The 12,326-nt window shown below is 58.7% G+C and overlaps 1 protein-coding gene across 1 annotated transcript in view; it reads left to right on the top strand.

The window, feature by feature from the left end:
- The window catches only part of SH2D5 (SH2 domain containing 5), a 13,733-nt gene extending 3,284 nt beyond the window's left edge, over positions 1-10,449 (top strand). The window contains 10 exon segments of the mRNA XM_017852160.1: positions 2,121-2,178; positions 2,181-2,248; positions 2,602-2,682; positions 3,129-3,203; positions 4,131-4,277; positions 5,535-5,786; positions 5,931-6,099; positions 6,432-6,540; positions 7,250-7,409; positions 8,172-10,449. Of these exon segments, the coding sequence (XP_017707649.1) occupies positions 2,163-2,178; positions 2,181-2,248; positions 2,602-2,682; positions 3,129-3,203; positions 4,131-4,277; positions 5,535-5,786; positions 5,931-6,099; positions 6,432-6,540; positions 7,250-7,409; positions 8,172-8,375 (1,281 nt within the window). The 5' untranslated portion in view covers positions 2,121-2,162 and the 3' untranslated portion in view covers positions 8,376-10,449.
- Positions 10,450-12,326: the final 1,877 nt, after the last annotated feature.

Raw genomic sequence — 12,326 nt, 5'->3', positions numbered from 1 at the left:
GCCACCTCCTTACCTGGAAATGATGTCACTGGAAGCCCCCCGCCCTGCCACCTCCTTACCTGGAAATGATGTCACTGGAAGCCCCCCGCCCCGCCACCTCCTTACCTGGAAATGATGTCACATGGCTTTAGTGCCAGTTGCACATCTAACTTTGCTTTATTTAAACATAAAAGGTATAGTAGGTAAAGGATATGACATGAAAATGATCAGGGTGCAATAGCCCAGAAAAGCAGGAGGGCAGCCAGGGTAGGAGGGGCGCCAGGAAGACTCCAGGGGACAGTACAGTTGCAGCGTTTTTTTTCCTGGCTCCTGGCTGCTCACTGAAAGTGGATAGGTGCAGGCACCTCCACCCTGGCCTGAGCTTGGGGTTAAAGGTCATGGGCGGGCAGAAACAGGGTCCCTTCCTGGGCTCTTGGTGCTAACAGAGTCAGTTCCAAAGCACCCCAGCCCTCCTCCTTGAGCGAGAGCACACCCCAGACCCGTCCTTGCTGCCCAGGGCTCTGTTGGATACCTGCTCTCTGTGGTGGGAATCTGAGCCCCAGGTAGGCCTCCCCTGCCTGGCCCTCCCACCCTGGGTGGGCGCCTGTCAGGGTGGCCAAGGACAAGGAGGAAAGCGGAAGTGGTCAGACCCCGCTGTCCTCCCAAGCTCCCTCCTAAGCAGCAGGCTTTGTTGAGCTTTGGATCCAAGCCTGGCTGATGTCGGGCTGGGCGCCTGCTCCTCCATTCTTGTCCCCATCTCCTTCTCACATGATCCCAGGTTTGCAGATGAGGAAGGGGAGGCTCAGAGGGTTGAGGCAGCTGGCCGAAAGTCACACAGGATTTGGACCCAGGACTCTGATCCCAAGTCAGTGATGACAAGCAGGCTGGTGAGAGAAGCCAGCCAGGATGGGACACAGAGGTGGCTTTCTCATTGGTCCCAGCAGAGACCGAGGGAGCTGAGTCCTGGGGACCTCGCCAGAGGCATTCAGCCGTTCTTTCTTGGAATCATGGGGCTATGATGTGTTAATTCCACATTAATTGAGCACCAGCTGTGTCCTGGGCTCCCATGGGAAATAGTGTGCTCCCTGCCCTTGAGGACAGTCGCCTAAGGGGGGGTCCACTCCTCTTCCACGACTGGATGTGGGAGAGGGGTCCCAGGAAAGACCAGAGCCTGGCTGGGCTGGGCAGTTCCGGGGGGGGGTGGTCCTTAGCCCCAGGGCAGTTGTCCTCCTTCCCCACATCCTGTCTGCGTCAGCGCACTGTCTGGCTGAGTTCTGGTTTTCATGATCTGCAAGGGACTGGGGATTCAGGAAGGGGCTGGGGTCCGTTTGGGCTGAGTGAGGCATGGTCTCCTGCAGCAGGTCCCTGGCCTCATCAGCTCTGGCCATCCAGCTTGTAGCCACCTTCATGAACTACAGAGCTCCTGCCCTAGAACCTGCTATAGCTCCCACTACCTACAGGGTGGGGTCTGAATTCCCGAGCCTGGCATCTAAGGCTGATCCCAAACTGGATCCAGCCTGCTGTTCTGGTCTTGCCGAGGTCGGCCTGCGGGCCCCGCTGCCTGCCTGCCTGCCTTTGTGTCTTTGCAGTCTGTTTCTGCTGCTGTCACTGCCTTTCTCTTTGATGGCGCCCTCTCAGGTGGCCCTCCCTTCCCTCGGGCACTTTGTGAAAGCTGGTTACAGGTCTGTCCCTTGACTTCCACCCCTGGGGAGGCCCCAGCCTGGAGCACCACAATCCTCAGAGCTTGCTGAGTGAATGAGTGAGTGACCCTGGGCATGTACCGCCACACCCTTCAGATCTTGAACCAAACCTCCCCTCCTCAGTGAGGGCTTCCCGGCAACAATCAGCCCTGCCTCTAAGCTGACGTTTCCTATTCTCCTCCTCGCTCCATCCGCATCTCACGTGTGATCTATCTTACTGTTTAGTTCAATGTCTTTCCCCCCAGCAACAATGTAAGCTCCTTGAGGGCAGTCAGAGATGTCATCATTTTCTTTGGGGCTGGCTCCCCAGTGCCCAGGGCATTGCCCAGCATTGCTGCACACATAGCAGCTGCTTAGGAAGCCAGTGAATGAATGGCCTGTCAGGGGCACTCTGTGGCTTGCCTGTCTCAAAAGCAGCCCTTCTCCCTCTGCCCTTTGCAGCCTCCCCTCCCGTGGAGCTAGAAGCCAGGCACCCCGAGGGCCATGCAGAAGGCAGGGGCTGGGGCCGCAGGGCCTCTGACTGCGGGCTGGCCCCTCACCGGCCCAGGTGCATCACCAAGTTTGCCCAGGTGGGTGGGGACGCCCTGTCCAGGTGTGCTCTGGTGGGTGGCCCTCAGGTAGCAGGCGCTGGTGGTTGGGAAGTGCTGTGGGTCTAGGACCTATTTCTACCTCTCTCTTCCCTGACTTGGGCTGGGGAGTGTGTGTGTGCCCTGATGAGGGACTGGGACTTCGGAGAGCTTCAGTGACCTGACCAAGGTCACCTGCCGGGAAAGCAGCAGAGCCTGGGCTCCGAGAATCGAGCTCTGTCTGTCCACAGCCTGCCTGGCAGAGCAGATGTGTGTTTGGGGGGAATTTGGAGGATGGGGTTAGGAGCCATGGACCTGACTCCCTGACGTACTCCCTTCGCCCCACCGCCGAGCAGTACGTGGGCTCCTTCCCTGTGGACGACCTGGACACCCAGGAGAGCGTGTGGCTGGTGCAGCAGCAGCTGTGGGCGCTGAAGGTGGGTAGCCTGGGAGGGCACTTCCCTAATGAAAGTCACAGCCTTGAAGACCAGATAAACCCCGAGACCAGCTCCACCCTCCCCACAGTTAGAGAGGGGCAGGACACAGGCAGTGTTTGTGGTGGGCTGGTCAGGACACACACCCAGGCTCCAGAGGCCCCATCCCTTATGCCCTGGGCTACTGCGACCTGGGCCCCACAGCTGGAAACCACAGAGGGAGATGTGGGTGACAGTCATAGCCTGGCCAGTGGTGGCCCTAGCTCGGGGTCATCTGCCAGGAGCCATCCACACTTCCCCAGCGCCAGGGGTTCCACCAGCCAGGGCCCCACCCCGTGCCAGGGGTGGTGGAGTGGGCTAACCAGCCTTTGGTGGATGGTACTGAGGCTGGGCAAGCCAAGGCAGGGTCTGGGAGGTGGTGCCTGTCCCCACTACTATTTTCCACCCAGGGCTGTCCCCGACGCCGGGCCGTCATCCTGAAATTCAGCCTTCAGGGTCTCAAGATCTACAGCGGGGAGGGTGAGGTAGGAACCCCTGTGGGTGCAGGTGAGGACTGGATGGGTACAGGTGTCTCCAGCCTCAGGATGCGCTCTCCACCTAGGTCCTGGCTTCAGCTCGGCCCCTTGCTTCCCCTGGGGTCCCCTGGCGCACCAGCCTACCTGCTCTGTGCCTTTGGACTTGCACCAAGGGCCGCCTCCTCCCAGGGCTGGCTCGGGCAACAGCTTCCCACCCCTGGGCTTCCAGAATCCCTCCAGGGCCACCTCCCCGCCTGAGCATCAGGATCATCCAGCCCACTGAGGCTCTCACAGCTTCCCTGCCCCGCCCTGGCTGGTGGGCCATGGGCAGCTTCACCCAGGTGCAGTAGGGCTGCTCCTGGCCACTGCTCCTCCTCCCTGCCCTGCTGCAGGCTCGTCCTCCTGCTGAGCCAGCGTGGGGCGGGTACTAACTGCGCGCCAGACTGCACCTCACAGCTGCGGGCATCAGTCACCTACCACTGAGGCACACCTGGTGTCCCCAGAGCTGGGCATTGCGGGCCTCTGGGGTCAGGTCCTGTGCCACTCACATGAGCTCCCACTGATCCCCAGCAACAGCCCTGTCGAGAGGTGCTGGTATCTCCCTACCTGATGCGTCACCACAGGCGCTCAGAGGACTGCCCTCACCTGCCTGAGTCACACAAATGAGTGGCAGAGCCAGGATTCGCACCCCAGTCACCTGCCTCCAGGGGCCAGGCATGTCACCCCAGTGCCTGCCGTCACTCCCGTTCTCTGGGCCCCGGCAGGCCGAGCATCACATGGGGGTGGCGATCTTGAGCCCAGGGCCCATGTGAAGGATGAGAGCTTGAGACCGGGCGGGATGGAAGGAGGGAGGGTTTCTTCACCCCTGCAGGCTGGCGAGCAGGGGTGGGGCTGCCCGGTGGGTCTGATGGGGGCCTCACGCTGCTGCCTTGCCAGGTGCTTCTGATGGCGCATGCCCTGAGGCGCATCCTCTACTCCACCTGGTGCCCTGCCGACTGCCAGTTTGCCTTCGTGGCTCGAAACCCACGGAGCCCAGCCAGCAAGCTCTTCTGCCACCTCTTTGTGGGCAGCCAGCCAGGAGAGGTATCTGGGGCTCGAGGCAGGGGACCACCATGGAGGCCAGAGGGACTGTGTGCTGGGCATCAGGGCAGGTTCCTTGAGGGCTTTGTCAGGGCGGCCTGATCCCCCTCCAGGCATGCACCCCTTGCCTCTTTCTGTGGCTCTTTCCACTGAGGATACCACAAAGCAAGTCAGTGGCCTCAGCATTCCCTAGGGCCCGGGGCGGGAACCTGGCCACGTGCTTAGAGAGTAGAGAGTCACAGCACTAGGCCTTCGCTCATGCCATTCTGTCTGGCATCCCCCTCCCCTTCTCATCCTGGCACATTCCACTCACTCTTCAGGGCTCAGCCCACATGTCTGAACCCCGCCTTGACTCCTCCGGATGGCCCCTCTCTCTGGGGTCCTGTGACATGAACCGCACGCTACCATCGTCTGTCCTAATTACAGGCACTTGAGTTCTTTGAGAGTAGAGTCTGGGTCCAGGTCTTGAGACAGTGCTTGGCCCAGAGCAGTCGGGGTGGGCAGGTGGATCAGAAAGTCAAAGCCAGGCTGGCTGTCGTGAACAACAGAGCCTCAGCAGCTAGGCGTTTGGCAGACAGGCTCTGAGTTTGGTTCTGGCCAGCAACCATTTACTGTCATCCTGTATATCCAGGCCCTGTGCTGGATACTGGGGTGACAGGTGGCTGAGTCATGGTCCTTGATCTGATGCTCACGGGTCTGACACGTTGGGTCTGGATGGTGTGTGTGGTGGGTGGGATGCGCTGCTCCCAAAAAGCACTGGGCCTGTGCTGGGAATTTCCTGTGCTCCATTTCACTGACTCCTCAAAGGGGCACAGGGAGGTGGGAAACCGAGGCACAGAGAGGTGCCATGCTCTACCCAGGGTCCCACAGCCGCTCCTATGTGACAGAGCCAGGATTGGAACCCAAGTTCTGACTTCAGGGCCTGGGCTCTTGGTCCTTCCTGGAAGAGGGTGCTGACGTGGCGTGCAGGGCGGGGGTGGTAAGCCTGGGGGCAGGAGTGCGTGAGCTCATGCTTCCATTCTCTGCTCCATGCGTGATACCTGGACCACAGAAGGTCCTCAGTGTTTGTTAAATAAATAAGGAAGCTGGTAAGGAAGCCTGCATGGTGGTGAGGTTTTGAAGGGTAAGTAGGAACTTTCCCAGGAAGAATGGGAAGAGCCTCCGAAGCCAAGGGGCTGCATGCACCCACGGTGGGTGGGCTGAGGCCCAGGGAGACGGAGACCTCCTCCAACTGAGCCCACCTCTCTCCCTCCCTCCCAGGTCCAGATCCTGCACCTGCTCCTGTGCCGCTCTTTCCAGCTGGCTTACCTCTTGCAGCACCCTGAGGAGCGGGCACTGCCAGAGCCCTGCCCAGGACCCACAGGGGAGGTGCCCCTAAAGTCACTGTCCAGCTCTGGGGGCCCCCCTGGGGGCCTGGTGCGGGAGCCCTTCGGCCGTGATCAACTCTCTCAGAACGTCCATGCATTGGTCTCCTTCCGGCGGCTGCCAGCAGAGGGGCTGGTGGGCAGTGGGGTACGCAGCACCCCAGCCAAGGAGTGGGCAGTAGACAAGGGAACTGGGTATGGGTTTGGGGCCATGTCGGGGGCAGGTGCTTCACTTGGCCTGACATGGCTGGACCTGAGTCTGCCTGCCTGGGGGCCCCTCTTGGTGCCCTAGAAGGAGCTGCCAGAGTCGGAAGGCCGCGCCCGCCATGCCCGCCTGGGGAATCCCTACTGCTCGCCCACGCTGGTGCGCAAGAAGGCCATTCGCAGCAAGGTGATCCGCTCGGGGGCCTACCGCGGCTGCACCTACGAGACCCAGCTGCAGCTGTCGGCTCGGGAGGCCTGTGAGTGGTGGGAGCATGCCTGCCCTGTGTGTACCTGGGACACGTGCCTGTGCGCTCCTGGACCAGCCAGAGGTGGGCGTGAGTGCCCATTCCTGCAAGGCTGTGGCCACACCTCCAAGTGATGCCTGTGCATTGTGTGTGTTTGCCTGCATCCGGGTCCGTGCACAGGGGACTGCGTATAGCTGCATATGGACCAAAACTGGCGGGTGGAAGGCCTGTGTGCGGATGTGTCTGCTGAGCAGGGCAGAGAGGTGATGGGTGATGAGGCCTGCAGCTGTAGGGAATGGGAGGGCTTGGTCACTCTCCTCCTGACTCCTGGATGGTCTCCACAGTTCCTACCGCATGGGAGGCATGGCCCCGGGGTCCTGGTGGCCACTTGTGCCTGGTGGAGAGCGAGGGCAGCCTGACGGAGAACATCTGGGCCTTTGCTGGCATCTCCAGGTAGGAAAGGCCTGGCCTGGCCCAATGCCCAGTCCCTTGGAGTGGGCAGAGAAATACGGGCTTCCCAGGCCCCTGAGGCACACACTCCTGTGCACGGGCAGAGCGCTGCCAGCCTTGGTGACCTCAGGCCTGGGACTTCACCACCCTGGGCCTCCATTTTCTCTAATGTAAAATGGGGTTAATGAAAGGAGCTTCATCTTAAGGCTGTGGAGAGGATCAAATGAGGTAATTCGGGTAGAACCCTCAGCACCTGGCCTGCACAGGGCGAGGCCCCTAAGTGTCAGCTCTTTAAGCCTCTTTCCTGAGAAAGTCTTGACGTTGCCAACAATTACAGACCCTGGAGAAACCTAAGCTTCTAAAAACTTCTTTCTGTTGAGCCTGACTCTGAGTCAGGCCCCATGTTGGGTTTTTGCTGGTTTTTTTTTGTTTTTAAATTTCACTTTAGAGACAGGGTCTCATTCTGTCACCTGGGCTGAAGTGCAGTAGCATGGTCATGGCTCACTGCAGCCTTGAACTCCTGGGCTTATGGGATCCTCCTGCCTGGGCCTCCCAAAGTGCTGGGATTACAGGCATAAGCCACCAAGCCCAGGCAATGCACAGTGTGTTTAAGGGCATTTAATCCGCAGGCTGCCTCGATGCTGCTGGGGTTGTCATGACCATTGCCCAGGAGAGCAGTCCAGCCTTTACCCTCTCCCCTCTGTGCCCCTAGGCCCTGTGCCCTGGCCCTGTTGCGGAGAGACGTGCTTGGGGCCTTCCTGCTGTGGCCTGAGCTGGGTGCCAGCGGCCAGTGGTGTCTGTCTGTGCACACACAGTGCGGCGTGGTGCCCCACCAGGTCTTCCGGAATCACCTGGGCCGCTACTGCCTGGAGGTAAGAGTGCAGCGGCCAGAGGGGCCTGGGCCCCGCCGCATCATTGGCTCTATCCCTGGTCCTTGGTGCCCTCCCTTTTCTAACTGCTGAGGTCCTGAATGCACCTCACTGCCATCCCTGTCTCCCATTGTCTCTCCCTGGTGTCATTCCTTGTCCAATTCCATCCTGCCTCTACTGTCCTGCTCCTTCCTCATTGGCCCTGCTGGCCTGGCCCCCAGCTGGCCCACTTGGCCCCACCTCTGCTGGCTCTGCTCTGCTCTGACCTGAAGGCTCTTGGAGGGGAAGGGAGGTGCCTGGTCACTGAGGGCCCTTCTCTCCGGAGGGGGCTTCGAAGGGTACCTCTAATAAGAGTCTTGAGCTGGGGTCATGTCTAACATTTCTACAGGAATCCTGGCTTTCCCACACCCTAGCCCAAATTAGCAGAGGAGGAAACTGACTCAGCGAGGGCAGGGGCTTGCCTAAGCTCAACAGCCTCTGAGTCTCCAGTGTGACGTCTTGTCCTGCCCCCCAGTTTCTAGGGATGGGAGGGGGTGGGGGGGCTTTTCACATGTGTGCCCTTACTTCCAAGCTAAACATCTCAGTCCTACCCAGGCTGGGAAGAGAGAGGGAGTGGTGCTTGGCCTTGCCACGATAGCACATGTGAAGTCTCTGGGCTTCGTCCCCTGCTCTCTAAAATGGGCAGGTTCCTGTGGGAGGAGGTGGCTGGTGCCTGGCATGAGCCCTGGGGAAGGGGACTGGAGCTGAAGGCCCTTCCTCCCCTAGCACCTGCCAGCAGAGTTCCCCAGCCTGGAGGCTCTGGTGGAGAACCACGCGGTTACTGAACGCAGCCTCTTCTGTCCCCTCGACATGGGCCGCCTGAACCCTACCTACGAGGAGCAGGACTGTGGGCCCCCGGGCAGGCTGCCCCGGACTCTCCGGCCCCTCAGCCATGCCAAGTCCGAGGCAGAGCTGCAGGGCCTGGGCTAAGAGGTAGGGCCCAGGTCCCACAGGCCCCGCCTAATCCCGGCTCCTGGGCCCCGGCAGTGTCTCCGCCCTTCCTGCACCCCTCTGGTCGCCAGTTCCATCCAGTCACCCTGCCCTTGGAGCAGTCTTCCATCACCTCACTGTCCGTGGGAGGGGAGCCCTGAGGTTGGGTATCGCCAATGGCTTTTCGCAGAACATGTGGGCCACTGAGATTCCAGGAGGGCAGGTGGAGTTGCAGGCTTTAGGTAACCCATTGGGTGGCTTTGGATGACCTGCTGGGTGGCTTCGGATGCTTTGGGACTTCTGGGCTTCCGCTTTACTCCTGGGACAGCAGCTTGTTCACGGCGGAGTTGCGGCCCTCTCCTAAGGAGGCCAGGCCTTGGGGCCCTGACTGGGAGTCTCCAGAAAGCTCATGAGACGAGTGAGGGAGAGGGGTTTGGGGAGGCAGGAGTGAGTTTTCACTCTGGGCAAAGACCTGGAGTGAGCCGCTGTGTCTGTGAGAGCAGAGATGACTCTGTGGAGCTTGTGGGCAGGAGGCTGGGGATGACCCCATCTGGGCTGACAGAGCAGGGCTGTTTCTCACATGTATCTGAGAGCGAAGGAGGGGTGGGAAGGTGCAGAGAGGGCAGGAGGGACAGAGAGCTGTACCCAGCGCTCACGCACGGGTGGACTCCTGTGTGCAGAAAGGGATGCCCACAGCAGATAGGACCAAGAATCTCCATGCTATCTCCACTCAAAACCTCAGGGCTGTGACTCCCACTTTCTCCGAAGGGATGCACAGGCTCACCCCTTCTCCCTAGGAATCATCAGGGCACCCCCACCCCCAGCTCATCTCCTTTAGCCATTTGATAGGGAGGGGCCAGCAGTGAGCTGCAGGCTTAGAGGGGTGACCAGGGCTCTCCCCAACTCGACCACATGTGGTTTGGTGGCTGCCTTGGGAGGGAGGCTGTCCGATGTTGACATTCCCCTTAGCATGGCACTGACCATGGCTGTCAGGGGCCACCTTGCCTCACCAGGCCAGCCCCACTGGGAATGGGGTCAGTCACAGCAGAACTGTCGAAAGGTGGACCTGATGTGGGCCCTGCCAGGGGCACTTGGCCTCAGTGGGCCATGGGAGACCCAGGGAAGCGACTCTAGTGTGAGGCAGTGGTCCTGCCAGGGACCGACAAACCCAGGTAGCCCTCTTTGTAAGCAAACTTGACAAACATGAATCTACTGAACTCAGTTATAGAACAAGTTCATTTTGCATGAACTTCTCTTATTGAAGCAGAAGCCGCGTCATGAGCCTGGGGGCTGCCCTCTCCCCGTCTGGGAGTGGGACAGAACTGTTCAGTGCCTTGAAAGTCACAGATTTCTGAGTCTTGGAAGGAAGTGGGCAGCCCCACCAGAGCAGAAAGAAGGGAGGCAAACTTGGGGAGTGAGAAGCCAGCCTCCCAGAGGCCCAGGCCTCGTGTTCCCCACCTCCAACCCTCCAGCGAGGACAGGGGCTTGGCTTGGAACCTGGTAACTTCCTTGCAAGTTAAGTGAGCTATCCTGTCACAAAAGATAGAAGGAACTGCCCTTTGGGACTTCTTTATGTTGAGTGTGAGTGGGAAGCTGGGACTCTGCTTTACAGCCATCTGTGCTGGAGCCATCCCCTTCCTCGACCAACCACTGGTCTCTATGGGAGGCCCCAGCCTCACATTTCCCTGGCAAGGAGAGAGGTTTAGCGATGTCCTGGGCCCAGGATTATAGCCCAGAGATGGGCAGTTAAGGAGACCTGGTCATTGGTCCAGACTTGGGCCAAGGCTCTCCTCTGTGAGGGATGGGTTTTACTGGTGAATTACCTGTATGGAGAAGCTATCAGGGCCGTGTTTAGCACACTGAGGGGACCAGTCTCCACCAAGCACTTTAACATCCCTCCAGCCAGCATTGATTGATCTCATGTTACAGAGAGGGCAAGGTTTTGGGCACCTGTTTGCAGACTCCATGTCTTAATCAGAGACCACAGTTTTCTCTTTGTTCCAATCAGTGCCACCTCGGTAGCCCCGCTTTCCTTGCTGTGTGGATTTGAAACAAAATAAAATGTGTTGCTTCAGATTAGCTGCTACAGACTTTTCTTTCTTTCGAAAGGTGAGGTTTTTATCCAGTTTCCCTATTTCGTTTTTGCCAAACATTCCTTCAGCTGGTGCTGAATGGTGAACCAGAGGTCCTGTCCTCAACGGCTCAGAAGGAATTGCTCAGGGAGACTCAATCAAATTACGTTCCTCTTCTGCTGTAACTTTCAGTGGATATGTCTATAGGAAAAAGACTCAAGTCCTTCTGCACTGATAACCCGGGCTTGCTTTCTGCTTCTGCAATGTGCCACAGGACCTCCGCACAGCCCAGACCGGCATCCTCCACCTCCTCCCTTCCCTTCACCTTATTAACCACTCAGCCACTATATTTCAGCTCCAGTCAACCTCAAGATGCCTGCCCTATGCCCTGGGCTGAGTGAGGTTCCTTTTTTAGATGTTCCATGGGCTGGGTGCAGTGGTTCGTGCCTGTAATCCCAGCACTTTGGGAGGCCGAGGTGAGAGGATTGTTTGAGGCCAGAAATTGGAGACCAACCTGGGCAACAAAATGCGATCCCATCTCTACAAAAAATTAGCCACTGGGGAGGCTGAGGTAGGAGGATCACTTGAGACTGTGAGGTTGAGGCAGCAGTGAGCTATGATTGCACTCCAGCCTGAGTGACAGGGCAAGACCCTGTCTCAAAAAAATACGTTGCATGGAACTCATTATTCAGTTTTTTGTTTTTGTTTTTGTTTTTTTTTGAGATGGAGTCTCGCTCTGTCGCCCAGGCTGGAGTGTAGTGGCCGGATCTCAGCTCACTGCAAGCTCCGCCTCCCAGGTTTACACCATTCTCCTGCCTCAGCCTCCCGAGTAGCTGGGACTACAGGCGCCCGCCACCTCGCCCGGCTAGTTTTGTATTTTTTAGTAGAGACGGGGTTTCACCGTGTTCGCCAGGATGGTCTCGATCTCCTAACCTCGTGATCCGCCCATCTCGGCCTCCCAAAGTGCTGGGATTACAGGCTTGAGCCACCGCGCCCGGCCTCATTATTCAGTTTTTAATTACATTTTCGTTTAAGGGATTCTGTTTGTGGGATTTTGTTTCCTGTGTCTGTCTCTCCAGCTAGATCATGGGCCAGGAGGGCTGTCTCCCCAGTATCTGTCACGGTGCCTGACATGGAGCTGACAGTGTTGCAGTGCAAGGAAGAGCCCAGAGGTGTGACAGAGGTGCTCTTCTGGCTGGGGAACTTGCTGAGCCAGGAGGGATAGGCCAGGCAGCCTTCCATCCAAAAGACGTGGTTTGTTGTTGTTTTTTTTTTTTTGAGATGGAATTTTGTGCTTTTTGCCCAGGCTGGAGTGCAATGGTGCAATCTCAGCTCACTGCAACTGCAACCTCTGCCTCCCGTATTCAAGTGATTCTCCCGCCTCAGCCTCCTGAGTAGCTGGGATTACAGGTGCCCACCACCAGGGACGGGGGTTTCACCATGTCAGCCAGGCTGGTCTCGAACTCCTGATGTCAGGTGATCCACCCGTCTTGGCCTCCAAAAGTGCTGGGATTACAGACTTGAGCCACCGCGCCCGGCCCAAAAGACTTGGCTTCTAAAGTGTTTGTTTTACAGTCTCGGGTCTTAGAAATAACAAGGGTGGCATGACAGGAAGCTGTCCAGGGGCTGTGGGTTGTGGGCAGCCTTCCCCTGAGCCAGTACGGGGACATGGATAAGGGGCAACAGGTCCTTGCCGCTGTTCTCAGTTAGGTCCCTGGCCCGTGCCTAAGGCCTGGGATCTCTCTAGGCCGGGGGCCCCAGTCTTAGCCGCAGCCTCTGCAAGCTGCGCAACATCTCTGAACTGGGGCTGTGCGGATTCGAGAAGACAGCTGACGTGAAAGGAGCCCAGCCAGGACTGGCGCTTCTCGCAAGTGGCCGC

This window comes from Rhinopithecus bieti, unplaced genomic scaffold (genome assembly GCF_001698545.2).
Source record: "Rhinopithecus bieti isolate Rb0 unplaced genomic scaffold, ASM169854v2 scaffold_33652, whole genome shotgun sequence".
Classification (NCBI taxonomy): Eukaryota; Metazoa; Chordata; class Mammalia; order Primates; family Cercopithecidae; genus Rhinopithecus; species Rhinopithecus bieti.
The sequence above is the reverse complement of the archived record's forward strand: the minus strand, read 5'-3'. Positions and strand labels throughout refer to the sequence as shown.